This window comes from Oncorhynchus kisutch, linkage group LG4, assembly GCF_002021735.2.
Source record: "Oncorhynchus kisutch isolate 150728-3 linkage group LG4, Okis_V2, whole genome shotgun sequence".
In the NCBI taxonomy this organism is placed as follows: Eukaryota; Metazoa; Chordata; class Actinopteri; order Salmoniformes; family Salmonidae; genus Oncorhynchus; species Oncorhynchus kisutch.
This window is the reverse complement of record NC_034177.2, coordinates 50,960,617-50,977,668: the sequence shown is the minus strand read 5'-3', so window position 1 is coordinate 50,977,668 and position 17,052 is coordinate 50,960,617. Positions and strand designations below refer to the sequence as shown.

Below are 17,052 nucleotides of genomic sequence, written 5' to 3'. Positions count from 1 at the left end.
ATCGCCATAGGGACAGGCACTCCACAATGTATTTCAGCTGATATTAGCACCTTAAAACTACTATCTCTTTCTCTATAAATTTAAGTACAAATGTATATGTCAAACTTTTATTGAATTTATTCCATGGACATGTAACTTTTATGAGTCAATCTTGCTACCTCAGGCTTGGAGAGGACACATAACAGGGTTTTCAAATTGTTTCCCACCTCAAGATCAGGGAGAAATGCCCCCTCTGTTGAAATCAATCTGGAGAGCTATTGAGATGACAGACATGCAGGCCGCTACTCCTCTCGGTTCTGCTGCCTGTGAAAATGAAGCCATACAAGTTCACTACATCTCATCTCAGCTGGCTGATTGGAGGTTTGGGGGTTTGTCTTGGCACAGTCCCCTAGTAAACAATATAAAGTGATATATTTGTTTTGTTTTAACGTTGTCATGTTTTTTTTATTTCAACTAATGATCTGGGCCCCTATGCACAAAGAGTAGTGGAGTCTTGCAGTGTCTTTTAGATCCTATAATGATATGGACTGGGACAACTTGATCCGATGTCAGCATGCTTTATGAAAACAGGCCCTGCTTTCAGTTGTAAAATGTTCCGTAAGTTCCAACACCCATGACATCCAGCTAGAGTCCCCTTTGTTTTGTGGTCAGTTACTGTACATTGATGACATTGGGACCAGACACATTTGTCATTGAGGTGTCTCTGGTTGTATAGGGGACATTGCCCAAAAGGCCTTATGCGGGATATTTCTGTGGTTGTCTATGTGCTATAATCAACATAATCAACATAACACTGAATGGAGGACCTTTTCAGTGACCTCATTCTTTTTCCGTTCGTCCTTGTACACACACGCACACACACACGCACGCACACACACACACACACACACACACACACACACACACACACACACACACACACACACACACACACACACACACACACACACACACACGATCACACACTTCCATCGTCCTCTGCGCTGATTGTTCTCCAATAGCTCTGCTTTGCCTTTCTCTCTTCAGGAGGAGCAAAACTCACCATCTGGGCTTTATTGACTGTATTGACGGCCACTCAGCCAGGAGCGGACAGAGAGTGTGAAATCGATTTCTGCCCTGTTGTTGTACATGTCCTTTGTCTGACTGCCTGATGCTAGTTGTCAGTGAGACATTAACCTAATGTAGCAGGCGTAAAATAAACGTCCACACACATCTGGTTTTCAGGGGAAAAGGAAGCTAGGTTGAAGATACTGCATCCCTGAAAACCCGATGTTCCTGAGCTCCACTTAACCCCCAAAGGGAGCAGAGCGGTGTTTACTCGTTGTGTTCTCTGTATGTTTGGGGCTCTTCATGGTTCACGAGGGAAATGTTGACCCATGGACAAACTGTAATAGAAAATCATGTGAAGTGGAGGAATGAGTTTGAACCAAATGATGTTAGAATTCTGGACTGACATGTTGCTATTTATTTATATGTTGTCTTTCTATCGGCACACTCTTAATGGCATGAATTAACATGACGAGATGATTGTTTAGTCAGATAATTTACTTGAATTCAAGCTGATATCCATCCATCCATTGAAATAGTAGACAGACTTGATAATGCATACTATTCTGTTCAAATGCTTCATGACAGTCAGATACATATAATCAGTGCTTTAACCCTTTTTGGTTCCAGGTAGAACCCTTTCCACAGATGATTCTACACTACCTGATACCAAAAAGGGGTTCTACCTGATACCAAAAAGTGTTCTCCTATGGGGAAAACGGAAGAACCCTTTTTTCTAAGAGTGTACAGGTTATGAATTAGATGGCCGTTATGTTGACTGCCTGAAATACAAAATTATAAATGCTAACATGCAAGGCTGTGTATCCATGAGCTATTTATATCCATGGCCACGTTCCCACATAAATTAATGATTCAAGACTTTTTAATTATTTATTGTCATTGAGAAACATGTTTTGGTTGGCTTCCCATGCACGATCTGGACACATGCTGGCTTTGAAGCACCCACCTGTGTATGTGTGTGTGTGTGTGTGTGTGTGTGTGTGTGTTGGAAGGAATACCATCAGCACTGTCACAGCTGGTAGTTGGTAGGGCTGTGTTGATGATTCATTCATAAATGAGAGTGCCATTTAATTAATCCTAAATCAGACCATGGTATGCCCCAGAAGAGAGACTGGTACACTGCTGGGACATCTGAGCCACACATATTACATCTGAGGGCTCTCTGACACATGCACAGACGCGCGCACACACGCACAGGTCACATTTGCGTCACATCTGGAAGCTCCATGGGATCTTCAATTCATGTAAATTGAATTCCGTTCTTCAAAGCCAATACACCAAAGAGAAATACCTTCCACACAACTGATACATCAATGTCTTGTTTAATAAACATGTTTTTTTTTTGTTGCAAGTCAGTGGAGTATAGAGCAGAGGTGGCTTCTCAGAGGAGCAAGGGGAGGACCATCCTACTCAGTGAAATTCAGAAAAAAATGGATATATAAAACAATGTATAAATTTTTTGATCAAACGATATTAAATATGTTCACATCACCAAATAACTTATTAAAACACACTGTTTTGCAATGAAGGTCTACAGTAGCCTCAACAGCAATCTCTAGGGTAACACCATGGTTTAGCTGGAGGACAGCTATTTTCCATCCTCCTCCGTGTACATTGACTTCCTTACAAAACCTAGGAGGCTCATGGTTCTAACCCCTTCCTTAGAGTTACACAGTAATTATGACAACTTCCAGAGGACATCCTCCAACCTATCAGAGCTCTTGCAGTATGAACTGACATGTTGTCCACCCAATCAAAGGATCAGAGAATGAATCTAGAACTAAAAGCATAAGCTCATCTAGCTAAGCACTGCAGTGCATAAAATGTGGTGAGTAGTTGACTAAGAGAGACAATATTTAATTAGTTAATTAATTAATTAAAAAAAATTAAATTAAGGAGAAGCAGCAGAGAGAGAGAGAGATTGAGCAATTTTTTGTATTTTGTTTTCTTAGTTTACCTTTCACCTTCTTAGCTAATGCAGCTGTTTTAAGCTTTCAGTTGTATTAATTTATTGCCACCGGGGCCTGCCAGTGTAACTGCTAAACTGACAGTTGGTTCCCCAACTGGTGGCCTGCGAGCCGAATTTGGCCCGGGGTGATTTTATTTGTCACATGTTTTCTGAGCATTGTTGGACAGCTCAAACTGATTTTAATTTGGAAAATCTGTTCCCAAGTATTCCCACGCATAATAATGAGATGTGATTGTATACAAATGTAAGCAAGGTTTGAAATGATTATGTTTTAAGTCAAATATTACAAACTCAGCAAAAAAAGAAACAGGACTCTGTCAGGACCCTGTCTTTCAAAGATAATTCATAAAAATCCAAATTACTTCACAGATCTTCATTGTAAAGGGTTTAAACACAATGAACCATTGAACAAGCATGGGAAACATGCTTAGGGTCCCTGCTCGTCTGCATGAACGTGCCTTAGGCATGCTGCAAGGAGGCATGAGGACTGCAGATATGGCCAGGGCAATAAATTGCAATGTCCATACTGTGAGACGCCTAAGACGGCGCTGCAGGGAGACAGGACGGACAGCTGATCGTCCTCGCAGTGGCAGACAACGTGTAACAACACCTGCACAGGATCGGTACATCCGAACATTACACCTGCGGGACAGGTACAGGATGGCAACAACAACTGCCCAAGTTACACCAGGAATGCACAATCTCTCCATCAGTGCACTTTGCCAATGGGCACAAACCCAGCGTCGCTGGACCAGACCGGACTGGCAAAAAGTGCTCTTCACTGACGAGTCGTGGTTTTGTCTGGTTGGATTTGCGTTTATCGTCGAAGGAATGAGCGTTACACCGAGACATGTACTCTGGAGTGGGATCGATCGGTCCGTCATGGTCTGGGGTGGTGTGTCACAGCATCATCGGACTGAGCTTGTTTGCATTGCAGGCAATCTCAACGCTGTGCATTACAGGGAAGACATCCTTCTCTCTCATGTGGTACCCTTCCTGTAGGCTCATCCTGATATGATCCTCCAGCATGACAATGCCACCAGCCATACTGCTTGTTCTGTGCATGATTTCCTGCAAGACAGGAATGTCAGTGTTCTGCCATGGCCAGCGAAGAGCCTGGATCTCAATTGCATTGAGCACGTCTGGAGCCTGTTGAATCGGAGGGTGAGGGCTAGTGCCATTCCCCCCAGAAATGTCTGAGAACTTGCAGGTGCCTTGGTGGAAGAGTGGGGTAACATCTCACAGCAAGAACTGGCAAATCTGGTACAGTCCATGAAAAGGAGATGCACTACAGTACTTAATGCAGCTGGTGGCCACACCAGATACTGACTGTTACTTTTGATTTTGACCATCAGTTGTTCAGGGACACATAATTCCATTTCTGTTAGTCACATGTCTGTGGAACTTGTTCAGTTTATGTCTCAGTTGTTGAATTATGTTCATACAAATATTTACACATGTTAAGTTTGCTGAAAATAAACGCAGTTGACAGTGAGAGGGTGTTTCTTTTTTTGCTGAGTTTATCTGTTTGGGATTCATACTGTAAATTTACAGTCTACAATTGATCTGTAATTATGTTCTGGCCCCTCGACCAGCCAAAAGAATTGGCCCACGGCTCCATCTAGTTGATCTACTGCGTGATTGTATACATGGATTGGATTGTGGGTTTATTTATGCGTTAGTTCTTGTTTGTTGACTATAACGTTAATATGATTAGCAGTTATGGTATGAAGGTTTGGCTTGGAAAGGTTATAGCTCCTGGTTACAGACAGCTGTTGTGTTGTGCACTGAATTCCACAAGCTAAAGGAAGCTGCTATGAAAGTGAACTGTGTGTTCGGGTGATCAGGGGTGAATTCATTTCTCAGATTATTTTGCAAAACATTTCTTAACCTTTCTGGCGCAGGTGTTCCGCTAGCGACCCACCTCAACAACATCCGTTGAAATTGCAGAGCGCCAAATTCAAAATACAGAAATAGTCATAATAAACATTCATAATAAATACAAGTGTTATACATCGGTTTAAAGATTAACTACTTGTTAATCCAACTGCTTTGTCAGATTTCAAAAAGGATTTATGGTGAAAGCATACCATGCGATTATCTGAGAACAGCGCCCCGCTTACAAAAGCATACAAACATTTTACAACCAAGTGAAGGAATTACAAAAGTCGGAAATAGCGATAAAATGTATCACTTACCTTAGAAGATCTTCATATGGTTGCAGTCACAAGAGTCACAGCTACACAATAAATGTTAGTTTTGTTCGATAAAGTCCCTCTTTATATCCCAAAAACTCAGTTTTGTTTGCACGTTTTGTTCAGTAATCCACTGGCTCAAAGGCAGTCAAAACATGCAGATGAATGCATCCTAATAGTACCAGTAAAGTTCATCGAAACATGTCAAACAATGTTTATAATTAATCATCAGGTTGTCAATTGTCTAAATAATCGATAATATTTCAACCGGACAATAGCGTATTCAAAAGAAAGAAAAAACAACGAATGGCGCACAATCGGTCACGCCCGCAAACCAGCACTGCATGATTCTACAGTCCACTTACAGAAAGGTCTCGTTCTTCTTCATTTTTCAGAAAACAAACCTGAAATAATGTCTAAAGACTGTTGACATCTAGTGGAAGCCATAGACGCTGCAATCTGGGTCCTAACCCATTAGATACTCTATAGGTATTCAATTGAAAATACCCACATCAAAAAAATCCCACTTCCTGGATGGATTTTCCTCAGGTTTTTACCTGCCATATCAGCTCGGTTATACTCACAGACATTATTTTGAAAGTTTTGGAAACTTTATAGTTTTTTCTATCCAATATACCAATTATATGCATATCCTAGCTTCTGGGCCTGAGTAACAGGCAGTTTACTTTGGGCATGTGACGAATGATTACACCCCAGATCAGCTAGATGCAGGCAAGAGTGTGCAAGGCGGTATTGAAGGGCACTGTCTGTCACCTTGATTACTCCAATTTGTCTCTCGACTTCGGCACCTACGTTATAAACTTTAATGCGTGTGAGTTGTAGCAACCTCATGATGGGTATAAGGCAAATTTCCAGTATCGTGTATTAGCCTAAACCTATTGATGTTACATTGAGCTAAGTGAATGGAATATGAATGACCATCATCCAATATTCTGTAATAGGAATAAGTCCATACTCATAAAATCTTCCCTAATCTTAAACAGCCCCGACCGCCACTGGCGTAGAGATACTTGATATTCCTCACCGTAAGTGACATAGAGAGACAGTACCAACTGTGTGTGTGTGTGTGTTTGTTTTGTTGTCAAGGTTACCAAAATCTTGAAGTGTTGTTTGGAAACAAACACACGTCTACATCTCTGTTGCATCTGCATGGAGTGCTCTTAGCAAGTGTGTGTGTGTGCGTGCGGCGTGCAAATGTATGTGTGTACGTGCGTGCATGAGGCGCACGTACGTATGCAAGTGTATGTGCCTTGCGTAATCCTCACACGTACGCGTGGCTCTCAGATCCTCCCCCCACTGCCCTTCTGACACTGGTAATTACATGCTTTTAACATATTTGACCTGCGTACTGTCACAGCTGTGCTAAGTGTTGAGTTTAATCAAACTAATCTTATTGATCTTTGCATGTTGGAGTAGGATGCTGTGTGGAAACTCAAGAGCTTTGGCTGGTTCTGGAGCTGAGAAGAGGGCAAAATGGAGCCACATATTGAGTAGCTTAGTCACTATGAAAAATGTCAGGACATGCGTATCAGAGACGTGAGTGTGGGCGTTGTGTGTGTGTGTGTGTGTGTGTGTGTGTTTGCCTGTCTGCCTGTGTGTGTGCTGTAAATGTGTGTGAGAGTTTACACCTCACCCATATGCCTGAATTATACACTTGGCTGAAGGTTGTACCTCAAGGTGTAAGGTGAGGCTCAAATAGCAGTTTGTCAGAAATGGAATTGAAGAAACCTCGAAATAGAAATAGGCCCATCACAGGAAAACGAATGGCTTTCCCATGCCCATGCAGGCATGCCCTATTAACTGGGACTGGGAACACGATGAAGGACCCTTTTTTCTAGTCGGGCAGGCAAAGTGCAGCCCTGTGATAAATGACTCTTGGACAGTGGACTGAGAGAAAGGACAAGGATGGCAACCAGACTGAAATACTGTTGTAACTCACGACCATGAGTAACTGCGTACTAGCTAATTACAAAATACAGATTCTAATTGTTATGTAGACATTGTAATGAAGTTACACACAATTGTATTCACTTATGCAGACAATTTCTCGTCATTTATATTATTTAAAGCAACACAAACACATATGGGACTATTCACCCCAGGACAGAAATACACTTTTATGAGAATGTGTTTTAGCTAATGGTTTTTACTAAATGTTAGTATAATGTGCTGAACCTATCCGTAGGCAACACTTGAAATGCCATCTAATGTAGATTCAAAGTGCCAGAATGTAAAACCCAAAGCCATTAAACTAACACTGGAGAACTTGTATCATTCTTAATGTGCTCAATGCACATAATGCGCTCTTTATGGACGTCATCCTTCACTCGACACGTCCCATTGAGAGGTGGCCCGCTGACTGGTTGACCGCAGGCAGAGGTTACTGTATCGGCCTTGGGTTCAGGGCGACTGAGAAGGACCATTAGGCTGACCGATGAGCATCTTAGCCTTAACGGGTCACTGACCACAGCATCAAAAACTGTTGGACAACCAGAACTGGTTGTTTGAAGATACTATTTTGTCCGTTTAAAGCTAAACATTTGTGTTAGGACGGTTGTTATGTCAGCACAGTCTGAATGTAATGGAATCCTTCTAAGAGAGGAGACTGGACGATAGTCAACCACTGATGGGTTTTGGGCAAGACTGTTGATTAGAATTTTCCCTAAAAGGCACGCTGGAACACTCTGACCATACTACAGCTGACAGTTTATTTCATGTAGGGAAAGCGCTGACCTCAGGCAGAGGTTACTGTACCGGCCTGGGTTCAGGGTTGATGAGTGAGACCATTGGGTATCTTATCCTTAACAGGGATGCTGACCAAAACCCCCGTTTCTTCCCAATTGGTAGTCTTGTCCCATCGCTGCAACTCTCGTACGGACTCGGGAGAGGCGAAGATCGAGCCGCACTGCTTCTTGACACAATGCCCACTTAACCAGGAAGCCAGCCATACCAATGTGTCAGCGGAAACACTGTACACCTGGTGACCGTGTCAGCGTGCATTGCACCCGGCCCGCCACAGGTGTCGCTAGTGCGCGATGGGACAAGAACATCCCTGCCAGTCAAACCCTCCCCTAAACCCGGACAATCCTGGGCCAATTGTGCGCCGCCCCATGGGTCTCCTGGTCGCAGCGACAGAGCCTGGACTCGAACCAGGATCTCTAGTGGCACAGCTAGCTCTGCGATGCAAAAGTGACAATGGCCTCGAAGTCGGTGTTTGGAGGATATATTGGCACGGATAGCCAGCCCTCAACTTTGTCCCGTGCCTAACAACACCCGTGCAGAGGGACAATGTCCTCCAAACACCGGTTTCTCTGGCATTATCACTTAAATATCCCAGCCTCTCTTCCTGTGCCTTTCACATCCTCCTTACACCTCATTGTAACAGCTAGTGTGCACCCAGTCACCGGTCCTCTCCTCCAAATGCAATATCATTGTATCCCCCTGCTCTGCTCTTTCTCAATCTCTGGTCTTTCTCTTTCACAACAAGCCCTTTTGATGTCAAATTGACACTTTAGTGAACAGCTTTTCATGGATTTGGTATTGCCAGGCAACTGCAAAAAGGCTGCTGCATGCACTGGCTCTCTCTCTCTCTCTCTCTCTCTCTCTCTCACTCTCTCTCTCTCTCTATCTCTCTCTCTCTCTCTCTCTCGGTTTCTTCAGAATGAGGAGCGGATGGATGGTATTGCTGGATTTCTGGATTGTGGAGTGTGTGTGTGTGTGTGTGTGTGTGCATGAGCATGTGTGTGTTTGGGGGGTGATTTGGAGGAACAGGGGGGGATGGTTGGGTACTATAGTATTAAGCGTGTAGCCTAATGGTTATGCATGGGGATACAAACACAACATGCAACAATTTCAAAGATTTTACTGAGTTACAGTTCATACAAGGAAATTAGTCCATTTAAATGATTTCATTAGACCCTAATCTATGGATTTCAAATGATTGGGAATACAGATGCATCTGTTGGTCACAGATACCTTAAAAATAGTAGGGAGTGGATCAGAAAACCAGTCGGTATCTGGTGTGACCACCATTTGCTTCATACAGTACGACATCTCCTTCGTACATAAAGTGGATCAGGCTGTTGATTGTGGCCTGGGGAATGTTGTCCCACTCCTCTTCAATGGCTGTGCGAAGTTGCTGGATATTGGCGAGAACTGGAACACGCTGTTGTACACGTCGATCCAAAGCATCCCAAACATGCTCAATGGGTGATATGTCTGGTGAGTATGCAGGCCATGGAAGAACTGGGACATTTTCATATTCCAGGAATTGTGTACAGATCCTTGCGACATGGGGCCGTGCATTATCATGCTGAAACATGAGGTGATGGCAGCGGATGAATGGCACGACAGTGGGCCTCAGGATCTCGTCATGGTATCTTGGTGCATTCAAATTGCCATTGATAAAATGCAATTGTGTTCATTGTCAGTAGCTTATGCCTACCCATACCATAACCCCACTAACACCATGGGGCATTCTGTTCACAACGTTGACATCAGCAAACCGCTCGCCCACACGACGCCATGCACATGGTCTGTGATTCTGCCATTCGACATACTGCCAAATTCTCTAAAACAATGTTCTTAAGGTAGAGAAATTCATATTCAATTATCTGGCAACAGCTCTGGTGGACATTCCAGTCAGCATGCCAGTTGTGTTGTGTGACAAACTGCACATTTTAGAGTAGCCATTTATTGTTGTCAGCACAAGGTGCACCTGTGTACTGATCATGCTGTTTAATCAGCTTCTTGATATGCCACACCTGTCAGGTAGATGGATTATCTTGGCTAAGGAGAAATGCTCACTAACAGGGATTTTTAAATTTTTTATTGTGCGTATGGAACATTTCTGGGATTTTTTTATTTCAGCTCATGGAACATGTTGCATTTATATATTTTTTCAGTGTAGGTAGCTATTTGGCAAGCCTCCAGACAAAATTAAAGCCCAGAAAATCGCATTAGAGAGTCCCAGGGGGGTGGGATGCCCGGTAGCCAACTGATGATGAGCGCTACTCATCTACTCTTATAGCCACACAAACACACTCACACACACTGACGGCTCCGAGGCCCAATTTATTAACAATTACTGCTCGTTAGCCGAGCTTCCTGATATAGCGGCAGGGCTACCGTGACTGATACCCGCGCTAGGGTCTTTTGTCTTGTAATTATCGCAGTTTGAGAGAAACCAGCGATTTATCCATCTTCTTCTTTTAAGTCTCCCTGGCCTCTCTTACTGACAATATGTTTTGGGGGTATTTTTCCGCCGGTAGCTATACCATACTATTTATTTGCTCAAGCATCCTATTGTGATATGTATCTAAAACAATAACTTAATGTGATATTATTGTCACGTATTTACCCGCTTGCATACCATATCATTGATTTGTTCAACCATTGTTGTTTCTCCATTCCTTTTATTGCAAAACAATCAGTGCCATCTATAACTGTTTCTGAGCTCTGTGATCTATCATTTAGCATATATACATACTGTAACATGAAAAATGTTTCATCACACAACCTGTTAATATAGGCTGTTCATTTTTGTAAAACAACAAGTGCCATCCACTACTGTCTCAGCTGCCTATAATCTGTCATTTAGTGTGACTATAATCTTTCATTTAGTGTGACTATAATCTGTCATTCATTGGGACTATAATCTGTCATTTAGTGTGGCTATAATCTGTCATTCATTGGGACTATAATCTGTCATTTAGTACGACTCTGTGTTATCAGATGGTCGTGGCTTGTGTGATGTAGGTAAATATACTGTGTGTTTTATGGTGGCTGAGAAATATCCATTACACTGTTGACTGTCTTATCTCCACATTAGGCTCTGTTAACATAGAAATGCACACTGTTTTCACCCGCGCGGCGTGTGTGCACAGCGCACATTGATCACATAGTGTCCAGAGCTCCATGAAGTCATTCAAGTTATTAGCATTTAATTTGGGGTTTTGACCTTTCCTTTTATTACGGGGTTGTTCAAATAGGAAGCTTGTGGTCGAGCATTACACGGGCTACTCTGTGATCAGTTCAGTGGCTCTCTCCTCTCTCTCTCTCTCTCTCTCTCTCTCTCTCTCTCTCTCTCTCTCTCTCTCTCCATGTCTCTCTTTCACCCTCTCACTCTCTCTTTTCCTTTCTCTCTATATATCCTCCTTTCTCTCTCTCTCTCTCTCTCTCTCTCTCTCTCTCTCTCTCTCCATGTCTCTCTTTCACCCTCTTACTCTCTCTCTTCCTTTCTCTCTATATATCCTCCTTTCTCTCTCTCTTCCTTTCTGCCTCCCTCTCTCCTCCGCTCTCTCTCTGTTGATGAGGCTACTCTCTGCGATCACTTCATAAAGAGCTCTCCTCTCACTCATCTCTCTCTCTCTCTGTATAATTCAGCGGGAATGCAGTGTTGCTCAGCCTCCTCCGAGGTGCTGCTCACACAAAGGAACCTCATTGTGTAAGTGTTCCTTGATCTTAATGAGCCAACACGCTGGGTACCACACGACCCTTCCTACCTCACTAGATCCCTCCCCTGACCACACCCCCTCATGAATATGAACCCAGCCTACCTCCTTATTCATGAGCAGCTATCTGTGTAGACATGGGCACCAAGGCTAAGTGAACCGATAAGGAAAAGGGGGAGTGTCTTTCTCGGTGAGCGGGAGAGCGGGAGTCACAACTCCAGCGTGTAGTGTGTGAGTGAGTGAGAGACAGAGATAGAGAGAGGAGACGAGAGAGAGAGAGGAGACGACAGAGAGAGAGGAGACGAGAGAGAGAGAGAGAGAAAGAGAGGCACCGGGTGATGCTGGAACCGCTACCATTACTATCACAGCTGCTCCTACTGCTGTATCCATTACAGTGCTTTACATTAGAGCTTCCTTCTGTTCTACCACGCTGGAGCTTTGCATATCCTTGGCTCGGTGTGTATGAGGGTGTTTGTTTGCGAATGTGAGTGTGTCAATGTGTGGTGTGTGTGAGATGCCCACTACGGAGTGACTGATGAGAACGGGTGCACCGGTCTGGAGGGTGACCCCCTGTCCGTACGGTTCCACTGCTGCTGCTGTCGCTCGGGGACGATTGGACGCCCGGCGTTGCCACGACGATTAGAATGGGCTGCAATCTGTGCACTTTACAGAAACGAGAGGAACACTATAAGCTGCTGTATGAGATCGCACAGGTGAGTGGAGGATACCGACACCGCTGAGTCTCACTGTCACGGTGCTGCCATTCAGTCAGTGTGTTTGTGTGCATGGCGTGTGTTCTGTGACGGTGTGTGATGTGTGCTGTCTATGATGAGCAGGGCCGGCACTAGGCGTAAGAGATGTAAGCTACCGCTTAGGGCCCCTTGCTTTAAAATTGCAACATTTTCTCTATGTCCCCATCGCAAGATGTGTCTATTTCAGGAAATTAACTCTAAAACTCCACCCCCCCCCCCCCATCAAGATGGAGGCATATAAAATGTTTTGGGCCCCCAAAAGGCTAGGGCCGGCCCTGATGGTGTTGCTGTGTGCTGTGTACAAAGCATCTCTGTGTATTGAAAAGAGGCAAGGAGAGCTTCCTTCGGCTTACCTGTTAGGAGAACAGGAGGTATTTTAGCTGAGACAAATAATAATAATAATAATAATAATATGAATAACTTTATTTGTATAGCGATTTTTGACACGCGTAATAAAGTGCTTCACGTCATGAAAGAGAGTGAGAGATAAATACAGAGAGAGAGAGAGAGAGAGACAGACTTGTGTGTTTCCAGCTCTGACGATGAGTTCCGCACCTCGTCAGAAGAGCGCTTCAGATGTGTCAGAGTGGAGTGGAATACATTCATTCAGTCAGAGAGGCTGAGAGCAGGTAGAACAGTCAGTCGTACTGAAAGCAGACTTGAAGTGTTCAGACTGTTGTGATTAAACAGTTCGGTTATATTTATTGTCCAGTCAGTTTTTTGGGGTTGTTAACAATTCGGTGTCTTGTCACACGTTCCGGGGTGAAAAGCTGTTTGTTTGGGGACATGTTATTTGGGGTTTGAACAATTTGTGACTGGCTCGTACAAATTGAGTCGCCTGTCTTTGTGTGATCGGTAGCAGATTGTTTGGTGTTTAAGGGACTGTTTGAGTCTTGTGTGTTCATGCTAGGTTGTTTGGGGTTGGGAATGTTTGTAATCGTCTTTGTGTGGGAGTGCTTTGAGCATGTTTGAGTTTATTGTCAATTGGAAAACTTCATCTCATTTTGGAAGATACCTATGTGTTTCTGTTCTCTTCAAACTGTCTCAATCTCACTGGCAATGTACACTAGTCTTCAAGAAACAATGTCTTGTTTATACTTTTTTAACTCATGAACTCATGAGGCATAAACAAGGAAGGACGTCTCACAACGAAGAGTTGATGGTCTAACTCTCCATTGGATTACTAGTAAGCTTTAGTAAGCATGACTCACGTACTGTAGCATTTTCATTACCGGTATGTGGATCTCGATATTTAAGCATCTTTTAATTATGTGGCTCAGTGGGTAAACGTGTTTGTGTTAGTCTCCCTCAAAACTCCCCCATTCTCCCCTTATTTCCCGCTCCAGGCCTCATCTCACGACAGGCTAATAACGGAGGAGCTCAGCCTCTCCTGGAGCTCAACCATTGAACTCCACCAACCCCCCCCCCCCCCCCCCCCCCCATCCAACATGCGGTGTCTTAACACGAGTGTGATCACAGTCCTCATTAGCTGATTTATAAAAAAATATTCTGTGCATCAATTAGGTGTGAAATGTCTCTCTTTACCCTTAAAGAGGATAAGGAGGTTGGTTAGGGGGAAGGCTGTGTTAACCGCTGCCTGACGTTTCTCAGCTCGTCCTGTGCAACTGGAGTCTGTGTCATAAACTCAAGTGAGGGGCGTTGTCATGGTAATTGGCGTTGTATGAATGAATAAAGGTGATGCTTGCGTCAGATAGTTTTAAGCTTCTGTACTAGCACCAGTAATGGAGGAGCTATTTGGTTAATAGTCTTTGTCTTTAAAGCAAACCTAGTTGAAGCTTTCAGAGGAAGGGGAAAAGGGAGAAGGAGGGAGGAGAATGGAAAAGAGAGAACAAGAGGGAGAGAGAGAGAGAGGAAAAGAGAGAGAAAATGAAAGAAAGCAAAACAGAGGAAGATTGTTGAAAAAAATGGGAAAGAGAATCGTGGGAACATCTGAAGAGATGGAAAGGTATTGAGCAAGAAGAGAGAGTGCCAGAAGGAACAGCGTGAGAAGGAATGGAGGACTAGGTTAGCTGTTGCAGTGTGTGAGCTCTGTACGCAAGCGTCCCCTGTCATAACAAACGTATCCTCCTGACCACAAAGACACACTGACACACTTCCAACCCGCTGTGTTTTGTCTGTGAGAGTTCCGCTGCACAGAGGACACGCTCTGTCTCACTCTCTCTCTGTCTCTCTGTCTCACTCTCTCTGTCTCACTCTCTCTCTGTCTCACTCTCTCTCACTCTCTCTCTCTCCCCCTCTCTCTGTCTCTCTATCTCTCTCTCTCTCTCCCCCTCTCTCTCTCTGTCTCTCTCCCCTTCTCTCTCTCTCTCTGTCTCTCTCCCCCTCTCTCTCTCTCTCTCTCTCTCTCTCTCTCTCTGTCTCACTCTCTCTCCCCCCCTCTCTGTCTCTCTATCTCTCTCTCTCTCCCCCTCTCTCTGTCTCTCTATCTCTCTCTCTCTCCCCCTCTCTCTGTCTCTCTCTCTCTCTCTCTCTTTCTCTCTGTCTCACTCTCTCTGTCTCTCACTCTCTCTGTCTCACTCTCTATCTTGCTCTCTCTCTCTGGTTGGAGTGGCAACGCTACATCTTCTATCTCTTTCACACTACCTTTCTTGCTCTCTTGCTTTCACCCCCCCCCCCTCTCTCTCTCTCTCTCTCTCTCTCTCTCTCTCTCTCTCTCTCTCTCTCTCTCTCTCTCACTCTCTCTCTCTACCTACATGCCACACAGAGAGCTGGAATCCTTTGTTATTATGCAGAGCATCTTCCCGCCGTGAGAGAGACGCTGATTTCAGGAGCAGGAGTCAGTCACAGTGGTTGGTCCCCCTCACGCCTCTCCTCTCCGCCTCCCCTCTCCTCTCTCCACATTCAGAAGCAATTGTGACACTGTCCCTGCTGCACTGACCCCATGAGCTGTGGGAGCTGTATTCACTCTCACCTCTCCTTTCTCCCTTTCACGCTCTCTGTTTGCTGCCCCTCTCTCCCTCTTCCTCTCTCCATTTGCTATCTCTTTATTTTCAGGTCTGAACCTGAACGAAAGCCACATCATTTATTTTATATTTCTTGTTCCTTTTCTCTCTCTCTCTCTCTCTCTCTCTCTCTCTCTCTCTCTCTCTCTCTCTCTCTCTCTCGCTCTCTCGCTCTCTCTCTCTCTCGCTCACCTCCCAGTGATTTTCCTGTTGGTGAAGACAGTGTTTCAGTGACAAGGATAGAACACATGTGAACCCTATTGGCATGCTTGGCATGCTATTGGCATGCTTAACAGCTCTTACTTTCTTTCAAATGACACAGTAGGCTACCCAAACCCCCTAAAATACATTCTTCTAGACAATAGCATAGTTTCTTCGCTCTGGGAGCTCGTATAGATTTTTGAAAATCTCATTGTGTCATGTCTCCTTGCTGCTCAGACCCACTGATGTGTGGCTTTTTGGGGCTAATTAGCAGCACCACAGATGTTGATGAGTGGCGCAGCAAACGTAGCAGAGACTAATGGCTATGATGGGATTCCAGCAGTCTGCTATAGTAGTTTACAGTAAGCGTCCATTAGCTTAGATGAATGTGTTCTCCATTGTCCTTTCTTGTTATGATATATCCATGATAGGAGTGTACAAACTGAATTACCTTAGAATAAAAGTATAGCATTAGTGTCGTAGTTTGGTCTCGGGGGATTGGGATTCCAATAGCTTGAGTGAATTGAGTGTAAAGTCATGTTAATATGTCACCCCTAGGCCACACTAACAGACAGCTGTCACTGTTGCTGACGGAATGCCCAAACGCCAGAGCCGAAATGTGTCTCTACCATTATAACACCTACTCCGAGTTGATTGTCAGTCCTTTTCCAATGACCATTCCTTCCTTGCTTTCCAATGAACCCATTTAGAAGAAAGCAGAGCACGATGATGGGTTCTGAAAGATATGAGTAGGTAGGCGCAGAGTCGAGCTCTGCTGCGTTTGGGAATGAAATGGAAAACAGCGTTAAGTCAATGAGGCACAACACCGCCTGATAACTGGCCCTGATACAGTGTAGATGAAGAAGGGGGAAAAAAGGAAACATGTTCACTCTGCCCCAAAAATGCTTTAGGAAATAAATTGATTGTATGAGATTGTTCTTTGCATCCAGAAATTGTATCACGGAAAAAATACATTATGGATGTGAGGCGGTGAGTTGTTTGATGAAGAGTTGTCTTCTTTGGGTCTCTGAATGTCGAAATGAAGGACTTTTCAACCGACGCATTGTAATGTTTAAGCCGTCTTGGCGTTTCGGAGTCTGCGGCGCTTCGCGAAGCGACTGAGTGGCGTCTCTGGGTGACAGAGCTGAAATGAGGCAGATCCGGAAACGATCTGAGCCTGGGTGAAAAGGTTGATTCCAAAGAGTTCTATGATGTATGGAGTACGGGTTCTCGTTCTGAGAAGAGGCAGGAGCGCCACCCGAGTACCACATGTGCTGCAGCCTGCAGGGACTAGGGTGACATTTCCCCATGACCCATGATCTGGGGTCAGTTTTGCATTTCCCCCACAAATGGTTAAAATCCTGTACCTAGGGGAAACTTCACCTCATAGCGTCCAGTGTTGCAGGATGCTCTATTGTGGCGCTGCTGCTG

At 44.3% G+C, this 17,052-nt stretch overlaps 1 protein-coding gene across 2 annotated transcripts in view; it reads left to right on the top strand.

The window, feature by feature from the left end:
- Window positions 1-17,052, top strand: part of LOC109889650 (PDZ domain-containing RING finger protein 4) — a 200,705-nt gene that overhangs the window by 79,232 nt on the left and 104,421 nt on the right. The window contains exon 1 of one of the 2 annotated variants that reach the window (XM_031823151.1): window positions 11,966-12,418. The exons of the other annotated variant lie outside the window; for it this stretch is intronic. Coding sequence (XP_031679011.1) covers window positions 12,350-12,418 — 69 coding nt within the window. The 5' untranslated portion in view covers window positions 11,966-12,349. Of the gene's footprint in view, window positions 1-11,965; window positions 12,419-17,052 lie in introns of those variants that run through there. 2 annotated transcript variants of the gene reach the window in all.